General features: G+C 64.7%; 1 protein-coding gene across 2 annotated transcripts in view; it reads left to right on the top strand.

The window, feature by feature from the left end:
• The window catches only part of CLPTM1L (CLPTM1 like), a 24,172-nt gene extending 6,166 nt beyond the window's left edge, over window positions 1-18,006 (top strand). For both annotated transcript variants that reach the window (XM_062211799.1, XM_062211798.1), the window contains exons 6-17: window positions 1,997-2,114; window positions 2,383-2,477; window positions 3,754-3,838; window positions 4,677-4,780; window positions 5,457-5,522; window positions 6,125-6,175; window positions 7,030-7,112; window positions 7,588-7,622; window positions 8,072-8,127; window positions 8,199-8,243; window positions 16,127-16,242; window positions 17,639-18,006. In XM_062211799.1, the coding sequence (XP_062067783.1) occupies window positions 1,997-2,114; window positions 2,383-2,477; window positions 3,754-3,838; window positions 4,677-4,780; window positions 5,457-5,522; window positions 6,125-6,175; window positions 7,030-7,112; window positions 7,588-7,622; window positions 8,072-8,127; window positions 8,199-8,243; window positions 16,127-16,242; window positions 17,639-17,723 (939 nt within the window). In that variant the 3' untranslated portion in view covers window positions 17,724-18,006. The remainder of the gene's footprint in view (window positions 1-1,996; window positions 2,115-2,382; window positions 2,478-3,753; window positions 3,839-4,676; window positions 4,781-5,456; window positions 5,523-6,124; window positions 6,176-7,029; window positions 7,113-7,587; window positions 7,623-8,071; window positions 8,128-8,198; window positions 8,244-16,126; window positions 16,243-17,638) is intronic.

Genomic DNA, 18,006 nt, shown 5'->3' with positions numbered 1-18,006 from the left:
GGCTGTGGGTGAGTCTCGGCACTCGGTCCTGCTCCGATGCAGGCAGCTGCGGGGCCTCCCGAGCCCCCGCCCCCCGAGCTACCGCTCCCTCCCGAGACGATGGAGTCACTCAGGTCGGAGGGCAGGCGCTCAGCTGCAGGCCAGAAGCCTCTGCGTGGTTGTTGCTGGTGTGCGTGTGGGGCAGCTGACCGCACCTAAGCTCGCTCCCACTGCCTGGGCCGGTCAGGCCCTGCCTGGGAGCCACAGCCCTGCGCGGCGAGGAGGTGGTTCACATGGGATGCCACCTGCTGCCCCCTGGCGCAGGTTTCTGCAGCCCAGGCTGTGCCAGCCCTGTTCTTGGCCTCGTCCCGCAGGCGAGGTGTCTTAGGGTCAGAAGTCGAACTCTGGCTGGGGTCGCGCGTTGGCCGGCCTGCGCTGCCCCTCCGGGGAGCCGTAGGTTTCACTTCCAAGCGCTCACTGGGCGCCTGGCCGGGGCTTCCTTGCTTAGGCTCTCAGTAAGTCTGAGGAGGACCCTCCCCACTCTGTAGACCAGAGACTGAGGCCGGAGGGGCGGTGCCCACGGCGCAGGCTGATCGTCTTCCAGGCGGTGCTCACGCAGGCCCAAGCAGCTCCCGCCGTCCGGGCGCCACGTGGCAGCCGGCAGGCCTGGCTGCTCCCAACCTGCACTTGGGCTCTCGCTGTGTCACAGTGCGTGGTGCTGCCCGCACCCCAGGCTCTGCCGGCGCTCACCGCGGACGGGGGTGAGTGGCTGGCTGACCGCAGGGCTCCCCGGCGAGGGCTCTGGGCAGCACCTGCAGGCACGCGTCCTGGCAAGGGCGTGCCTCTCGGCAGTGTGTGTGGCTGCTCCCGCACGTGAGCTGCGCTCGGGGATTGTTCCCGCATCCCACCGAGAGCAGCCGGGTGCACTGGTGCCGCCGACAGTGGGCTCTGGGCCTACGTGGTCCAGTGGTGCGGGCAATGCTGGTGGAGCCCTTGGACAAGAAGGGCCCAGATGCCCATACCTCCCACACCTGGACCTGTGTCTGACAGCAGCAGCCAAGCCCAGGACGCCCACGTGTGTGGCACGCGGCAGTGGTGGCCGAGCCCAGGACACCTGTGTGTGATGTCAGCAGTGGCCGAGCCCAGGGCACCTGTGTGTGACGCCAGCAGCGGCCGAGCCCAGGGCACCTGTGTGTGATGTCAGCAGTGGCCGAGCCCAGGGCACCTGGGCCTACTCCGGCAGTTTCTGGTTGCCAGCTCCACTGGGTCCACAACGCCCTCCTCAGGGTCAGGTGGGAGTGAGGGCACTTGACATTGCAGCCGTGGGGACAGGATGGTTACTGCCCTGTGTGCTGTAGGGCCCGGACTCCGTCCGTGGGCTTTGTTCTGTCTTCTCACAAAGGCCCTGGCTGCTGCTGGCCTGAGCTCTGTCCCTTCAGTGTCCCTCACCACCCCCAACCCCCTGTGTCCTGTGAGCCTGGCCCAAGGGCTGCCCCGTCCACGCCTTGGGTTCTGCGCTTGCCCCAAGCCGTCTCAGTTCTCTGAGGTCTGGTCAGGAGGGAGGCTGGGTGCTGGCCGTGCTGTGCCGAGCCCAGGAGCTCAGGTGTGAGAGGAGGAAGAGAGCGCGCTGCTCAGAGAGCAGGGAACCTGCCTGTGCTCTGCAGGGGGCTGCAGCCTGGCTGCTGAGGGGCCTGCAATGCCGGACGAGTGTCGAACAGGCCCTGGCCAGGTGGGGCCAGGTGGAACCTCTGCCCCTGCACCAGGAGAGGCAGACGTGGCTGCAGGACGCGGTGCGGCGTCCACGCGTGGGACGAGGCTGCAGGACGCGGTGCGGCGTCCACGCGTGGGACGTGGCTGCAGGACGCGGTGCGGCGTCCACGCGTGGGACGAGGCTGCAGGACGCGGTGCGGCGTCCACGCGTGGGACGTGGCTGGGGCTGCCCAGGATCAAGAGGAGGCTGTGGCTGCCTGCTGGAAACCTCGCACGCGTATGGGCCTCACTGGTTCTTGTGCCACAGGTCATAAACCGCTCCACCACGGAGCTGCCGCTCACCGTGTGCTACGAGAAGATCTCGCTGGGCCGGCTGCGCTTCTGGATCCACATGCAGGACGCCGTGTACTCCCTGCAGCAGTTCGGTGGGTGCTGCTGGGCCCGGGCTCACAGGTGCACGGGCTTGGCTCCGGTGGCTTGCCGAGGGGCTGTCGGTGTCGGGCACCTACGTCTGCCCTGGGCAGCCCCACCACAGCCGGAGGCTCCCTGGAGCTGTGTCTGTCTGCTTGCCTGGCTGCCGCGCTATGCAGGGTGTCCCTCGGCGCTGGCCACAGGGTCCCCCTCCACCACGCCCTGTGGGTCGGCGCAGGCTGGCACTGCCGCTCAGGGCGTGGCTTTCTCGCGCCACCACAGGGTTCTCCGAGAAGGACGCTGACGAGGTGAAGGGGATCTTTGTGGACACCAACCTGTACTTCCTGGCACTGACCTTCCTCGTGGCCGCCTTCCACGTGAGTAGCCGTGCGTCACAGGAGTGAGGGGAGCACGCGGGGCTGCGGGCTGCTCAGGCACTGGCGGCCCCGGCTGGGCCAGCTGAGCCAGGGCCCCAGGCCTTCAGTGCCTGGCCCTGTTGCCTGGCAGCCAGCACCCCTGAGACTCGGCCTGTGGGCCTGGTCCCGAGGGGGTCCGCAGGGGCTGTTTGTCCCACCCCAGGACGGGAGGGGCACAGCACCTCTGACTGCAGCCCAGGCCCTGGTCTGCTGCCTGTGGCAGTGGATCTGAGAGAGTGCAGAGCGCCTGGAGCAGCGTGCGCACGCAGGAGGCACGGGCAGGACTGCTGGGTCAGCCCTGGGGGGTCACGCACGCTGGTCGTGCATCCTGAGGGTCAGCCCTGGGGGGTCACGCACGCTGGTCGTGCATCCTGAGGGTCAGCCCTGGGGGGTCACGCATGCTGGTCGTGCATCCTGAGGGTCAGCCCTGGGGGGTCACGCACGCTGGTCGTGCATCCTGAGGGTCAGCCCTGGGGGGTCACGCACGCTGGTCGTGCATCCTGAGGGTCAGCCCTGGGGGGTCACGCACGCTGGTCGTGCATCCTGAGGGTCAGCCCTGAGGGGTCACGCACGCTGGTCGTGCATCCTGGGTCAGCCCTGGGGGGTCACGCACGCTGGTCGTGCATCCTGGGTCAGCCCTGGGGGGTCACGCACGCTGGTTGTGCATCCTGAGGGTCAGCCCTGGGGGGTCACGCACGCTGGTCATGCATCCTGAGGGTCAGCCCTGGGGGGTCACGCACGCTGGTCATGCATCCTGAGGGTCAGCCCTGGGGGGTCACGCATGCTGGTCGTGCATCCTGGGTCAGCCCTGGGGGGTCACGCACGCTGGTCATGCATCCTGGGGGTCAGCCCTGGGGGTCACGCACGCTGGTCGTGCATCCTGGGGGGTCACGCTCTGTGCCTGCAGACCTCGAGCTGCAGGGAAGCCTAGGGAGGGGCAGGAAGTGCCCAGCTGTGCTGGTGTGCTGCGCAGACCTCCATCTGGCCGGAACTTTCCAGGCAGTCCCTGGTGGGGTTTCTCGAAAGCTCAGTGCCTGGTGGGCGAGCCCTGGTGGTTTTGCTGCAGTGCGAGGAAAGCTGGGGGCAGGCGAGGAGCGGAGCCCACTGTGTGTGCCTTGGCACGCACGGTGCTGCGCGGCGAGTGTCCTCTCGCCTTGCCCCTGAGCACCCCGGCCTGGGGGCGGAGGTGGCGATGGGGACGACGGGAGTGCGGACCCTGTTCTTCTGTTCTTCTCAGCTGCTGTTTGACTTCCTGGCGTTTAAAAACGACATCAGCTTCTGGAAGAAGAAGAAGAGCATGATCGGGACGTCCACCAAAGCAGGTGGGTGCCCGCACACGTGTCCCTGCACGCCTGTCGGGGGCTCTGACCTCCCCGGGTGTGGGCCGCGCTCGAGCAGCCTCCCCGGGCTGGCACCCGTGCCCCAGGCGCTGTCCCGTGGTTGGGCTGAGCACCGTTCTTCCAAGGGTACAGAGCTGCTGGGGCCATGGACCCTTGGTGTGTGGGGGGTCTGGTCCTGGGCTGGTGGAGACCGGGAGCCCTGGCCCTGGGCAGCCATGCTGGTCACCCGTGGGTGCTCTGCCTTGGCCCCTCATCTCACCCGTGTGGCCTGGCCCAAGTCCCCTTTTGTAGGTCTTGGGGCGGTGAGCAGGTGGGTGAGGGTGTAGGTGGCTGACCAAGAGGAGGGTGGGGCCCTCTGAGTCCAGCGTGGTTGTGGAGGCGGGGAGAATCTCTCGAGTGGTGGACGTGGGTGCCAGTCTTCCCTCCCGTGTTGGGTGGGAGCTGGATTCGACCCGAGCAAGTGCCTCTTAGGAGACGAGTGGAGGAGATCTGCCCCGTGAGGGGCCCCAGGCAGCTGCCGGGCTCTGCACCGAGTCTGCCGCTCCCTGCGCCATGCACGTGCGGAGGCCACATCACTGCGGAGGCACGAAAGGAGGCGCACGCCTGTCAGGGTCAGCTGGTGCCGGATGCGCGGGTGTGCCGTGAGGCCTCGGAGGGCAGCCACGGCACCCGGGGCCTGCAGGGGTCTCCATCAGCGGCCTCTGTGGCCACCTCGGCCCGCGGTTCTTTCTCGGGTGGGGTGACCTGGACTGGGCGTGGTGGCTGCAGGCAGCTGTGAGGGTGTGTGCGTGCCGCCCTCAGCGTGGCGTCCGCTCCACAGTGCTCTGGCGCTGCTTCAGCACCGTGGTCATCTTCCTCTTCCTGCTGGACGAGCAGACGAGCCTGCTGGTGCTGGTCCCTGCGGGTGTCGGAGCCGCCATCGAGGTGAGCCCTGGGCCGCCAGTGCCGGCCGAGTGACGAGGTGGGTGAGGCCAGAGGCGTCAGCACCTGGTCAGCGGCCCCGAGCCCCGGCACCTTGGCCTGCAGGCCGTGCCCTGCTCCTGAGGGGAGATGGGTGCCCGGGCATCTCTGTGTCCAGGACTGCTGTCGGTGGAGGCAGCTGTGGGGAGGTGCTGGGAGGGGGGTTTCCGGGGGCGCTGCCCACCAGGCTGTGGCCCTCAGGCACAATGGTGAGTCATGGAGAGGGAAGCAGGCCGTCCACCGGCCTCTGAGAAGCCCTGCTGTCCGCCCCGGGTGCCAGGACTGGTGGGGAGGGCAGGCCAGGACCATCCGTCCCGTGAAAGAGCCCGCCGATGGTGCCTGTCAAAGAGGAGGGGTCTCGGTGACATGATGGAAAACGACCCCAGGCAGCGGCGTGTCACGCCAGCCGCAGGATGGGTCCAGCTGAGGGCACAGTGGGGCCAGAGACACAGGCTCCGCCCCCGGAAGGAGTGGTCAGCAGCGGGCTGACGGCTGGGCTCGTCGGTCGGCCACACAGTGACCACCAAGCAGCTCCTGAGCACGGGGCGGAGGCCAGGGGTGAGGGAGAGCAGTGGGCAGGGGGGCCCGTGCCGGTCTGCAGCCGAGCACCCACTCTGGCCTCCCGTGCTTCCTCCCGCAGCTGTGGAAGGTGAAGAAGGCGTTGAAGATGACCGTGGTGTGCAGAGGCCTGTGGCCTGTGTTTCAGGTGAGTGCGCCCTGCCCTGTTCTCTAGGGCCCTCCGGGCAGGCGAGCTCTCGGCCACTGGGCCCCCTTGGTGGAGCAGACGCCTGAGCACAGTGGGTTTTTCATGATCACCTGTGAGTCCCCCAGGAGACGGCTGCCACGACTGTGCCGAGCGGCCCTGTGGAGAGGAGGGCCGTCTCGGCCGGGCGCCTGGTGTTGGCACCTGCCTGGCCCGCAGCCGGAGGGATGTATCCAGCCGGGAACTGACAAGGCTCCTGAGCCGATGGGGCTGGATCAAGCCCTGGAGACGGCTTGACACAGAACCGTCCGTCTCTGGCGGGTGCTGTGCCCCCACTGGATCCTTCGTTAGGTGGCCTGGATCCACCTGTGCCGAGTGTGGAGCAGCGGCTGGCTTCTGCCCACGCGGCGTCCATTGTGGCCTGCAGGACCCAGGGCCGCGCCAGGCAGGAACAGCCCTGCACAGACTCCCCCGAGTGCCCTCCCTGTTCTGAGAGCAGCTGAGGGGCCTCCTGTGGTGCCGTAGCCAGGCTGCTAGCCGGGCCTGCCGGGCGGCGACGAGCTTCCCGGCTGCGTCCCTTAACGTCGCCACGCTGTTTCCCGCAGTTCGGCACTTACAGCGAGTCTGAGAGGAGGACGGAGCAGTACGACACTGAGGTGAGCAGTGGGCAGCGGCCTGCGGTGCCCTCGCGGGTCCTGGGAGGTGGCCTCCTAGGAGGTGGGAGACTGGGACTCACAGAGGCCCTCGTGCCCCCAGGCCTCGTGGGTAAAGCGGCCCGTGCCGACGGGCACGTGTTTGTGTTCTGAGGTCACACCTGCCCGAGGGCCGTGTCCAGGACGATGTATTTCCGTGTCTGAGCAGTGACCGTCCCACGCAGGAGCAGCTGCCACGTCTTTGGCTTAATGCTCACCCGCTTCTGTTTGTTAGTGTCGCTGGGGTTAGGCCCAAGCTCGAGGCACAGTGCAGTTAGTCACATGGCCAGAGGAGTCGGTGCTTCCTGCGGGGACCCGGAGCTCACTGCAGGGTCTCACCGTGGGGTCTCACTGTGGGGTCTCACCGTGGGGTCAGAGCTCACCGTGGGGTCTCAGTGCTCACCGCGGGGTCTCAGTGCTCACCGCGGGGTCTCAGTGCTCACCGCGGGGTCTCAGAGCTCACCGCGGGGTCTCAGAGCTCACCGCGGGGTCTCACCGTGGGGTCTCAGTGCTCACCGTGGGATCTCAGAGCTCACTGCGGGGTCTCAGAGCTCACCGCGGGGTCTCAGAGCTCACCGCGGGGTCTCTGGATTTTCCTGTTGGCTGTTGATCTGGTGCAGGGGGTTGGAACCACGTTAGCACTTCCTGTGGACTGATGCTGTAGCTGGTGCTTAGGATCCTTTGCTGTTCCCGCGCCCCACGGCGTGTGTCACCAGCCCGCGTGTGGCAGGCTGCTGTGCGGGTACCGTTGTGGGTTAAGTCCAGGACAGACAGTTGCTGGGAACACTGACCTGGAAATCCCCATTGCTCCTCGACAGGCCATGAAGTACTTGTCCTACCTGCTGTACCCCCTGTGTGTCGGGGGAGCCATCTACTCCCTCCTGAACATCAAGTATAAGAGGTAGGCTGCACCCTCGCCCCGGCACCTTCCCTCCCCAGGATCCGCGGTGCCTCTGCGCTCACAGACCCGGCCTGGAGGCGAGCTCGGGCCAGTGGTGGGGGCCTGGCTCTGCCCCTGCTCCGCTGGGACCCCGTGCCTTGGCCGCCTCGCTGTGGTGTGGAGAACAGAGCACCTCCAGCCCCTGAGGGTCGAGAGAGCTCACGAGGAGTGGACCTTGGGGCCGGGCCCAGGCCTGTCAGGTCCCTCGGCCTCCCCCTGGCCTCCCCGTGCCCGTGCAGTGGTGCCTGGGTGCCGAGGAGCGCGGGTGGAGGCTGGGAGTTTGAAACACGAACGCTCACGCAGACAACACAGCCGCCCTGGATGAGAGACCCCTGGACACGGGCCTTCCCGGGTCAGGATCACCCCTGGCGTTCATGGGGGTCTCCGTGAGGTGGGTCTTGTTGGGTGAGGAGGGCATCCGTCTTCTCTCTTGCAGTTGGTACTCCTGGCTGATCAACAGCTTTGTCAACGGTGAGTCCACGTGTTTCCCAGCTGCTGCTCGCCCCTGGCTGCACGGAGGCCGATGCCCACCCCTCCCAGCCCAGGCTGCCGCCTCTGGTTGGCCCAAGCGTCAAACCCAGGGCCTGCGTTAGACTCGAGCCGGGAGCAGACCGTCTGCTTTGCCCTGGAAGCAGCAGCGCCCACAGAGCAGGACTGCGTCCCCACGCAGACGCCCGAGCACAAGCTGGGCGTGGCCTCTGCCCCTGCCCCGTGAGGTGGCTGTCACCACGCTCCCCATATGTGTGAAAGGCTGGGGGAGCGGGCGGCTCCTGCACCCCACGCTCCCTGGTGTGACACGGGAGCTGGCCCAGCCTCCCCCACCCCCCGGGGCAGGAGTGAGCGGCGCTCGCGCGGCCCCCACGGGCGGGCCTGGCCCAGGGTCAGCCCCGGGCGCTCACGCTGCCTCTGTTCCCCCGCAGGGGTCTACGCCTTCGGCTTCCTCTTCATGCTGCCGCAGCTCTTCGTGAACTACAAGGTGAGGCGCGGGCGGGCTCTGCCGGGCCGTGGTCGTGTGGCCCACCTGACTGGCCCTCTCTCTCTTGTCAGATGAAGTCGGTGGCGCACCTGCCCTGGAAGGCCTTCACCTACAAGGTAGGTGGTGTCCGTGCCGGGCGGGGCCAGCCTCCCCGGCTCTGCCAGGCGGGCGGCCGGCCTCAGGCTGCGGTGACTTCCTGCCTCTTGTCACCTGTCAGAAGCAGGCCCCCTCCCTCACCCCCAGCCCAGTAACTCGGGGTCTGGGGCTGGTGCAGGTGCCCAGCGAGAGCAGGGGCCGGGGTGTGGCCTGGAGAGAGAGTAGCGCGAGGTAGCCCTGCTCTTAGCGTGTGCTGTGCAACAGCCTTGCTGAGTTCCTAGCTGGGAGAACCCAGTGCCCCTCAGTGTAGACAGAGCACAGCCCCTCAGTGTAGACAGAGCACAGCCCCTCAGTGTAGACAGAGCACAGTTCCTCAGTGTAGACAGAGCACAGCCCCTCAGTGTAGACAGAGCACAGCCCCTCAGTGTAGACAGAGCACAGCCCCTCAGTGTAGACAGAGCACAGCTCCTCAGTGTAGACAGAACACAGCTCCTCAGTGTAGACAGAGCACAGCCCCTCAGTGTAGACAGGGAGAACACGGCCCCCTCAGTGTAGACAGAGCACAGCTCCTCAGTGTAGACAGAACACAGCTCCTCAGTGTAGACAGAGCACAGCCCCTCAGTGTAGACAGGGAGAGCACAGCCCCTCAGTGTAGACAGAGCACAGCTCCTCAGTGTAGACAGAACACAGCTCCTCAGTGTAGACAGAGCACAGCCCCTCAGTGTAGACAGAGCACAGCCCCTCAGTGTAGACAGAGCACAGCTCCTCAGTGTAGACAGAGCACAGCCCCTCAGTGTAGACAGAGCACAGCCCCTCAGTGTAGACAGGGAGAGCACGGCCCCCTCAGTGTAGACAGAGCACAGCCCCTCAGTGTAGACAGAGCACAGCCCCTCAGTGTAGACAGGGAGAGCACGGCCCCCTCAGTGTAGACAGGGCACAGCTCCTCAGTGTAGACAGAGCACAGCCCCTCAGTGTAGACAGAGCACAGCCCCTCAGTGTAGACAGAGCACAGCTCCTCAGTGTAGACAGAGCACAGCCCCTCAGTGTAGACAGAGCACAGCCCCTCAGTGTAGACAGGGAGAGCACGGCCCCCTCAGTGTAGACAGAGCACGGCCCCCTCAGTGTAGACAGAGCACAGCCCCTCAGTGTAGACAGGGAGAGCACGGCCCCCTCAGTGTAGACAGGGCACAGCTCCTCAGTGTAGACAGAGCACAGCCCCTCAGTGTAGACAGAGCACAGCCCCTCAGTGTAGACGGAGCACAGCCCCTCAGTGTAGACAGAGCACAGCCCCTCAGTGTAGACAGAGCACAGCCCCTCAGTGTAGACAGGGAGAGCACAGCCCCTCAGTGTAGACAGAGCACAGCCCCTCAGTGTAGACGGAGCACAGCCCCTCAGTGTAGACAGGAGAGCACGGCCCCCTCAGTGTAGACGGAGCACAGCCCCTCAGTGTAGACGGAGCACAGCCCCTCGGTGTAGACAGGGAGAGCACAGCCCCTCGGTGTAGACAGAGCACAGCCCCTCGGTGTAGACGGAGCACAGCCCCTCAGTGTAGACGGAGCACAGCTCCCTCAGTGTAGACGGAGCACAGCCCCTCAGTGTAGACGGAGCACAGCCCCTCAGTGTAGACAGGAGAGCACGGCCCCTCAGTGTAGACGGAGCACAGCCCCTCAGTGTAGACGGAGCACAGCCCCTCAGTGTAGACGGAACACAGCCCCTCAGTGTAGGGAGAGCACAGCCCCTCAGTGTAGACAGAGCACAGCCCCTCAGTGTAGACGGAGCACAGCCCCTCAGTGTAGACAGAACACAGCCCCTCAGTGTAGGGAGAGCACAGCCCCTCAGTGTAGACAGGGCACAGCCCCTCAGTATAGACAGGGAGAGTACGGCCCCTCAGTGTAGACGGAGCACAGCCCCTCAGTGTAGACGGAACACAGCCCCTCAGTGTAGGGAGAGCACAGCCCCTCAGTGTAGACAGAGCACAGCTCCCTCAGTGTAGACAGAGCACAGCCCCTCAGTATAGACAGGGAGAGTACGGCCCCTCAGTGTAGACGGAGCACAGCCCCTCAGTGTAGACAGGGAGAGCACGGCCCCCTCAGTGTAGACAGAGCACAGCCCCTCAGTGTAGACAGAGCACAGCTCCTCAGTGTAGACAGGGAGAGCACGGCCCCCTCAGAGTAGACGGAGCACAGCCCCTCAGTGTAGACAGAGCACAGCTCCCTCAGTGTAGACAGGGAGAGCACAGCCCCTCAGTGTAGACAGAGCACAGCTCCTCAGTGTAGACAGAGCACAGCTCCTCAGTGTAGACAGAGCACAGCCCCTCAGTGTAGACAGAGCACAGCCCCTCAGTGTAGACGGAGCACGGCCCCCTCAGTGTAGACAGAGCACAGCCCCTCAGTGTAGACAGGGCACAGCCCCTCAGTGTAAACAGAGCACAGCCCCTCAGTGTAGACAGAGCACAGCCCCTCAGTGTAGACAGGGAGAGCACGGCCCCCTCAGTGTAGACAGAGCACAGCCCCTCAGTGTAGACAGAGCACAGCCCCTCAGTGTAGACAGAGCACAGCCCCTCAGTGTAGACAGAGCACAGCCCCTCAGTGTAGACAGGGAGAGCACGGCCCCCTCAGTGTAGACAGAGCACAGCCCCTCAGTGTAGACAGAGCACAGCCCCTCAGTGTAGACAGAGCACAGCCCCTCAGTGTAGACGGAGCACAGCCCCTCAGTGTAGACAGAGCACAGCCCCTCAGTGTAGACAGAGCACAGCCCCTCAGTGTAGACAGAGCACAGCCCCTCAGTGTAGACGGAGCACAGCCCCTCAGTGTAGACGGAGCACAGCCCCTCAGTGTAGACAGAGCACAGCTCCCTCAGTGTAGACAGGGCACAGCCCCTCAGTGTAGACAGGGAGAGCACAGCCCCTCAGTGTAGACAGAGCACAGCCCCTCAGTGTAGACAGAGCACAGCCCCTCAGTGTAGACAGAGCACAGCCCCTCAGTGTAGACAGAGCACAGCCCCTCAGTGTAGACAGAGCACAGCCCCTCAGTGTAGACGGAGCACAGCCCCTCAGTGTAGACGGAGCACAGCCCCTCAGTGTAGACAGAGCACAGCTCCCTCAGTGTAGACAGGGCACAGCCCCTCAGTGTAGACAGGGAGAGCACAGCCCCTCAGTGTAGACAGAGCACAGCCCCTCAGTGTAGACGGAGCACGGCCCCCTCAGTGTAGACAGAGCACAGCCCCTCAGTGTAGACGGAGCACAGCCCCTCAGTGTAGACAGAGCACAGCCCCTCAGTGTAGACAGAGCACGGCCCCCTCAGTGTAGACAGAGCACAGCCCCTCAGTGTAGACAGGGAGAGCACGGCCCCCTCAGTGTAGACGGAGCACAGCCCCTCAGTGTAGACGGAGCACAGCCCCTCGGTGTAGACAGGGAGAGCACAGCCCCTCGGTGTAGACAGAGCACAGCTCCCTCAGTGTAGACAGAGCACAGCCCCTCAGTGTAGACGGAGCACAGCCCCTCGGTGTAGACGGAGCACAGCCCCTCGGTGTAGACAGGGAGAGCACGGCCCCCTCAGTGTAGACAGAGCACAGCCCCTCAGTGTAGACAGAGCACAGCCCCTCAGTGTAGACAGAGCACAGCTCCCTCAGTGTAGACAGGGAGAGCACGGCCCCCTCAGTGTAGACGGAGCACAGCCCCTCAGTGTAGACAGAGCACAGCCCCTCAGTATAGACAGGGAGAGTACGGCCCCTCAGTGTAGACGGAGCACAGCCCCTCAGTGTAGACAGGGAGAGCACGGCCCCCTCAGTGTAGACGGAGCACAGCTCCCTCAGTGTAGACAGAGCACAGCTCCCTCAGTGTAGACGAAGCACAGCTCCTCAGTGTAGACAGAGCACAGCCCCTCAGTGTAGACGAAGCACAGCTCCTCAGTGTAGACAGAGCACAGCCCCTCAGTGTAGACAGGTAGAGCACGGCCCCCTCAGTGTAGACGGAGCACAGCCCCTCAGTGTAGACAGGTAGAGCACGGCCCCCTCAGTGTAGACAGAGCACAGCCCCTCAGTGTAGACGGAGCACAGCTCCTCAGTGTAGACAGAGCACAGCCCCTCAGTGTAGACAGAGCACAGCTCCTCAGTGTAGACGGAGCACAGCCCCTCAGTGTAGACGGAGCACAGCCCCTCAGTGTAGACAGAGCACAGCTCCCTCAGTGTAGACAGAGCACAGCTCCTCAGTGTAGACAGAGCACAGCCCCTCAGTGTAGACAGAGCACAGCCCCTCAGTGTAGACAGGGAGAGCACGGCCCCCTCAGTGTAGACAGAGCACAGCCCCTCAGTGTAGACAGAGCACAGCCCCTCAGTGTAGACAGGGAGAGCACGGCCCCCTCAGTGTAGACAGGGCACAGCTCCTCAGTGTAGACAGAGCACAGCCCCTCAGTGTAGACAGAGCACAGCCCCTCAGTGTAGACAGAGCACAGCTCCTCAGTGTAGACAGAGCACAGCCCCTCAGTGTAGACAGAGCACAGCCCCTCAGTGTAGACAGGGAGAGCACGGCCCCCTCAGTGTAGACAGAGCACGGCCCCCTCAGTGTAGACAGAGCACAGCCCCTCAGTGTAGACAGGGAGAGCACGGCCCCCTCAGTGTAGACAGGGCACAGCTCCTCAGTGTAGACAGAGCACAGCCCCTCAGTGTAGACAGAGCACAGCCCCTCAGTGTAGACGGAGCACAGCCCCTCAGTGTAGACAGAGCACAGCCCCTCAGTGTAGACAGAGCACAGCCCCTCAGTGTAGACAGGGAGAGCACAGCCCCTCAGTGTAGACAGAGCACAGCCCCTCAGTGTAGACGGAGCACAGCCCCTCAGTGTAGACAGGAGAGCACGGCCCCCTCAGTGTAGACGGAGCACAGCCCCTCAGTGTAGACGGAGCACAGCCCCTCGGTGTAGACAGGGAGAGCACAGCCCCTCGGTGTAGACAGAGCACAGCCCCTCGGTGTAGACGGAGCACAGCCCCTCAGTGTAGACGGAGCACAGCTCCCTCAGTGTAGACGGAGCACAGCCCCTCAGTGTAGACGGAGCACAGCCCCTCAGTGTAGACAGGAGAGCACGGCCCCTCAGTGTAGACGGAGCACAGCCCCTCAGTGTAGACGGAGCACAGCCCCTCAGTGTAGACGGAACACAGCCCCTCAGTGTAGGGAGAGCACAGCCCCTCAGTGTAGACAGAGCACAGCCCCTCAGTGTAGACGGAGCACAGCCCCTCAGTGTAGACAGAACACAGCCCCTCAGTGTAGGGAGAGCACAGCCCCTCAGTGTAGACAGGGCACAGCCCCTCAGTATAGACAGGGAGAGTACGGCCCCTCAGTGTAGACGGAGCACAGCCCCTCAGTGTAGACGGAACACAGCCCCTCAGTGTAGGGAGAGCACAGCCCCTCAGTGTAGACAGAGCACAGCTCCCTCAGTGTAGACAGAGCACAGCCCCTCAGTATAGACAGGGAGAGTACGGCCCCTCAGTGTAGACGGAGCACAGCCCCTCAGTGTAGACAGGGAGAGCACGGCCCCCTCAGTGTAGACAGAGCACAGCCCCTCAGTGTAGACAGAGCACAGCTCCTCAGTGTAGACAGGGAGAGCACGGCCCCCTCAGAGTAGACGGAGCACAGCCCCTCAGTGTAGACAGAGCACAGCTCCCTCAGTGTAGACAGGGAGAGCACAGCCCCTCAGTGTAGACAGAGCACAGCTCCTCAGTGTAGACAGAGCACAGCTCCTCAGTGTAGACAGAGCACAGCCCCTCAGTGTAGACAGAGCACAGCCCCTCAGTGTAGACGGAGCACGGCCCCCTCAGTGTAGACAGAGCACAGCCCCTCAGTGTAGACAGGGCACAGCCCCTCAGTGTAAACAGAGCACAGCCCCTCAGTGTAGACAGAGCACAGCCCCTCAGTGTAGACAGGGAGAGCACGGCCCCCTCAGTGTAGACAGAGCACAGCCCCTCAGTGTAGACAGAGCACAGCCCCTCAGTGTAGACAGAGCACAGCCCCTCAGTGTAGACAGAGCACAGCCCCTCAGTGTAGACAGGGAGAGCACGGCCCCCTCAGTGTAGACAGAGCACAGCCCCTCAGTGTAGACAGAGCACAGCCCCTCAGTGTAGACAGAGCACAGCCCCTCAGTGTAGACGGAGCACAGCCCCTCAGTGTAGACAGAGCACAGCCCCTCAGTGTAGACAGAGCACAGCCCCTCAGTGTAGACAGAGCACAGCCCCTCAGTGTAGACGGAGCACAGCCCCTCAGTGTAGACGGAGCACAGCCCCTCAGTGTAGACAGAGCACAGCTCCCTCAGTGTAGACAGGGCACAGCCCCTCAGTGTAGACAGGGAGAGCACAGCCCCTCAGTGTAGACAGAGCACAGCCCCTCAGTGTAGACAGAGCACAGCCCCTCAGTGTAGACAGAGCACAGCCCCTCAGTGTAGACAGAGCACAGCCCCTCAGTGTAGACAGAGCACAGCCCCTCAGTGTAGACGGAGCACAGCCCCTCAGTGTAGACGGAGCACAGCCCCTCAGTGTAGACAGAGCACAGCTCCCTCAGTGTAGACAGGGCACAGCCCCTCAGTGTAGACAGGGAGAGCACAGCCCCTCAGTGTAGACAGAGCACAGCCCCTCAGTGTAGACGGAGCACGGCCCCCTCAGTGTAGACAGAGCACAGCCCCTCAGTGTAGACGGAGCACAGCCCCTCAGTGTAGACAGAGCACAGCCCCTCAGTGTAGACAGAGCACGGCCCCCTCAGTGTAGACAGAGCACAGCCCCTCAGTGTAGACAGGGAGAGCACGGCCCCCTCAGTGTAGACGGAGCACAGCCCCTCAGTGTAGACGGAGCACAGCCCCTCGGTGTAGACAGGGAGAGCACAGCCCCTCGGTGTAGACAGAGCACAGCTCCCTCAGTGTAGACAGAGCACAGCCCCTCAGTGTAGACGGAGCACAGCCCCTCGGTGTAGACGGAGCACAGCCCCTCGGTGTAGACAGGGAGAGCACGGCCCCCTCAGTGTAGACAGAGCACAGCCCCTCAGTGTAGACAGAGCACAGCCCCTCAGTGTAGACAGAGCACAGCTCCCTCAGTGTAGACAGGGAGAGCACGGCCCCCTCAGTGTAGACGGAGCACAGCCCCTCAGTGTAGACAGAGCACAGCCCCTCAGTATAGACAGGGAGAGTACGGCCCCTCAGTGTAGACGGAGCACAGCCCCTCAGTGTAGACAGGGAGAGCACGGCCCCCTCAGTGTAGACGGAGCACAGCTCCCTCAGTGTAGACAGAGCACAGCTCCCTCAGTGTAGACGAAGCACAGCTCCTCAGTGTAGACAGAGCACAGCCCCTCAGTGTAGACGAAGCACAGCTCCTCAGTGTAGACAGAGCACAGCCCCTCAGTGTAGACAGGTAGAGCACGGCCCCCTCAGTGTAGACGGAGCACAGCCCCTCAGTGTAGACAGGTAGAGCACGGCCCCCTCAGTGTAGACAGAGCACAGCCCCTCAGTGTAGACGGAGCACAGCTCCTCAGTGTAGACAGAGCACAGCCCCTCAGTGTAGACAGAGCACAGCCCCTCAGTGTAGACAGAGCACAGCCCCTCAGTGTAGACAGGGAGAGCACGGCCCCCTCAGTGTAGACAGAGCACAGCCCCTCAGTGTAGACGGAGCACAGCTCCTCAGTGTAGACAGAGCACAGCCCCTCAGTGTAGACAGAGCACAGCCCCTCAGTGTAGACAGGGAGAGCACGGCCCCCTCAGTGTAGACAGAGCACAGCCCCTCAGTGTAGACAGAGCACAGCTCCCTCAGTGTAGACAGGGAGAGCGTGGCCCCCTGGTGTAGACGGGGAGAGCACCATGCCTCCCTGGCTGCTCTGGCGGGAGCCCCGGGCCCAGGTGGGCGGGGTGCAGAGCCGTCTCCCGCCCGCCCCACAGGCCTTCAACACCTTCATCGACGACGTCTTCGCCTTCATCATCACCATGCCCACGTCCCACCGGCTGGCGTGCTTCCGGGATGACGTGGTCTTCCTGGTCTACCTGTACCAGCGATGGTGAGTGTCGGCTGCCGCCGTGGGCCCTCGTGTGGCGCCCGCGGGGAGAGGCCGTCTGCCGCTGGGCCTCTCCCGTGTTGCCAGTGCGGCGGGAGCTCCTGCCGGCGCGGCTGGTCCCTGCTGAGCTGCTGATCCGCCACAGGCGGGGGTCTCCTGAGTGCGCCCCAGCTGTCCTCCCTCCACTCCCGCCTGGGCCCCCGTGGCCGCCTCCTGGGGGGCTGGCTGCGGGGGTGGGCAGTAGCCTTGCTGGAGGCTCGCTCCCCTGCGCTGGCGGTGCTGCCCCGAGACCGCACGGCTCCGTCCTCCGTCGGGGGTGGGAAACGGCAGACCCCAACCCAGGCTTCCCCGGGCCCTGCACCTGTGAGGGCGCCCAGCCTCCGGCCGTGCCTGCAGCAAGGGCCTCGCCTCCCACGCCCCCCTCCTGGGTTTGGGGGAGGTGTCTCCTTGGAGTGAGCGTCGTGTGCTGCTAGGCCGTGTCCTTTCTCCCCCAAGACCCCGAAGTCCCTGCATCACTCACCCACAGCGGCCACCATGCTGTCTGCACCCTGCCCCGGCCAGCGTCTTCCCAGGGGAGGGGAGGGGCCTTTCTCCCCCCAGCCTGGCCTATGTGCCGGACCCACAGCCCACCTCCCACCCGAGCCAGGCGGCGTCCGAGTGGCCTCGCCGTGTTGGTGTTACCCCGTCACCGTGTCACGTCACAGGGTGCAGGGCACTGCCCACACCAGGCTGCGAGACAGGATCCGTGGCTCCGGCCTCCCCGCTACGCCTGGTGTGTCCGCGTGTCTGCACCCACGTGCGGTCCCCGGCTGCTGCAGGTGGCGCCGCAGGCCGGTGGGGCCTGCTGTGGTTCTCCCGGGGGTGTCAGGCCAGAGGGGGCTCCCTGCCGCTCTCCAGGCCCCGCCCCCCACTCCAGTCCTGGCGATGGTGCTTGGCCCCCAGGGCGCCTGGTGGGAAAGTGAGACTGAAAACTGGCGCCAGGAGTTTTGGCGGCCGGTGCCATGCTCCTGCCTGCGTCCCCACCTCTCACCGGGGTGACGTTGGCCAGCCCAGGCGGCCGTTCTCGGGCCTGGAGGAAGTGACCGCTGCCCCTCCACAGTAGGGGCTGCCCGCCCCCTCCTGCGCCTGCTGCCTCGCAGGACGGCAGGAGAGTGGTGGTTGACGTTAGTCCCTCGCTCGCCTGCTGCGGCGGCCACTGGGGAACCAGAGTTGTCTAGTCCTAGCACCTGTGCTGGCCAGGGGCGCCCCGCCCACAGGGGACAGTGCCCCGCCCACTCGGGGTTGAGGGCCCCCCAGGCCTGTCGGCCCCGCCCACAGGGGAGAGTGCCCCGCCCATAGGGTGGTGAGTGCCCCGCCCACAGGCGTGTCAGCCCCACCCAGCGGTCGCGCTTGCTTGCAGGCTGTATCCCGTGGATAAGAGCAGGGTGAACGAGTTCGGGGAGTCGTACGAGGAGAAGCCCCGGCGGAAGTCCCACGCAGACTGAGCCGCCCGAGCCGCTGGGAGGCTCGAGCGGAACTTCCCAGACTGCATCTTCTGCGTTGCCAAAACCCCGAGAACGCGCCCCAGCGCCCCACAGCCCCCGCCGGTGACGCCCGCCGGGCCGGCCCGGTTCTCCCTGTGTGAAGTGCTCCTTACGGGAACTCAAGCCTGTGGGAGCGCGCTGCACGTGGACTCTGGGATCAGCGCTCCTTCCCCATTTGGTTAATTTTGTTTTAAAGAGGAATGTATGTATGTTTCTATTTTAAAGTAAACTTCTCTGACTGTGA

This window comes from Lepus europaeus, chromosome 15 (assembly GCF_033115175.1).
Source record: "Lepus europaeus isolate LE1 chromosome 15, mLepTim1.pri, whole genome shotgun sequence".
Lineage (NCBI taxonomy): Eukaryota > Metazoa > Chordata > Mammalia > Lagomorpha > Leporidae > Lepus > Lepus europaeus.
The sequence above is the reverse complement of the archived record's forward strand: the minus strand, read 5'-3'. Positions and strand labels throughout refer to the sequence as shown.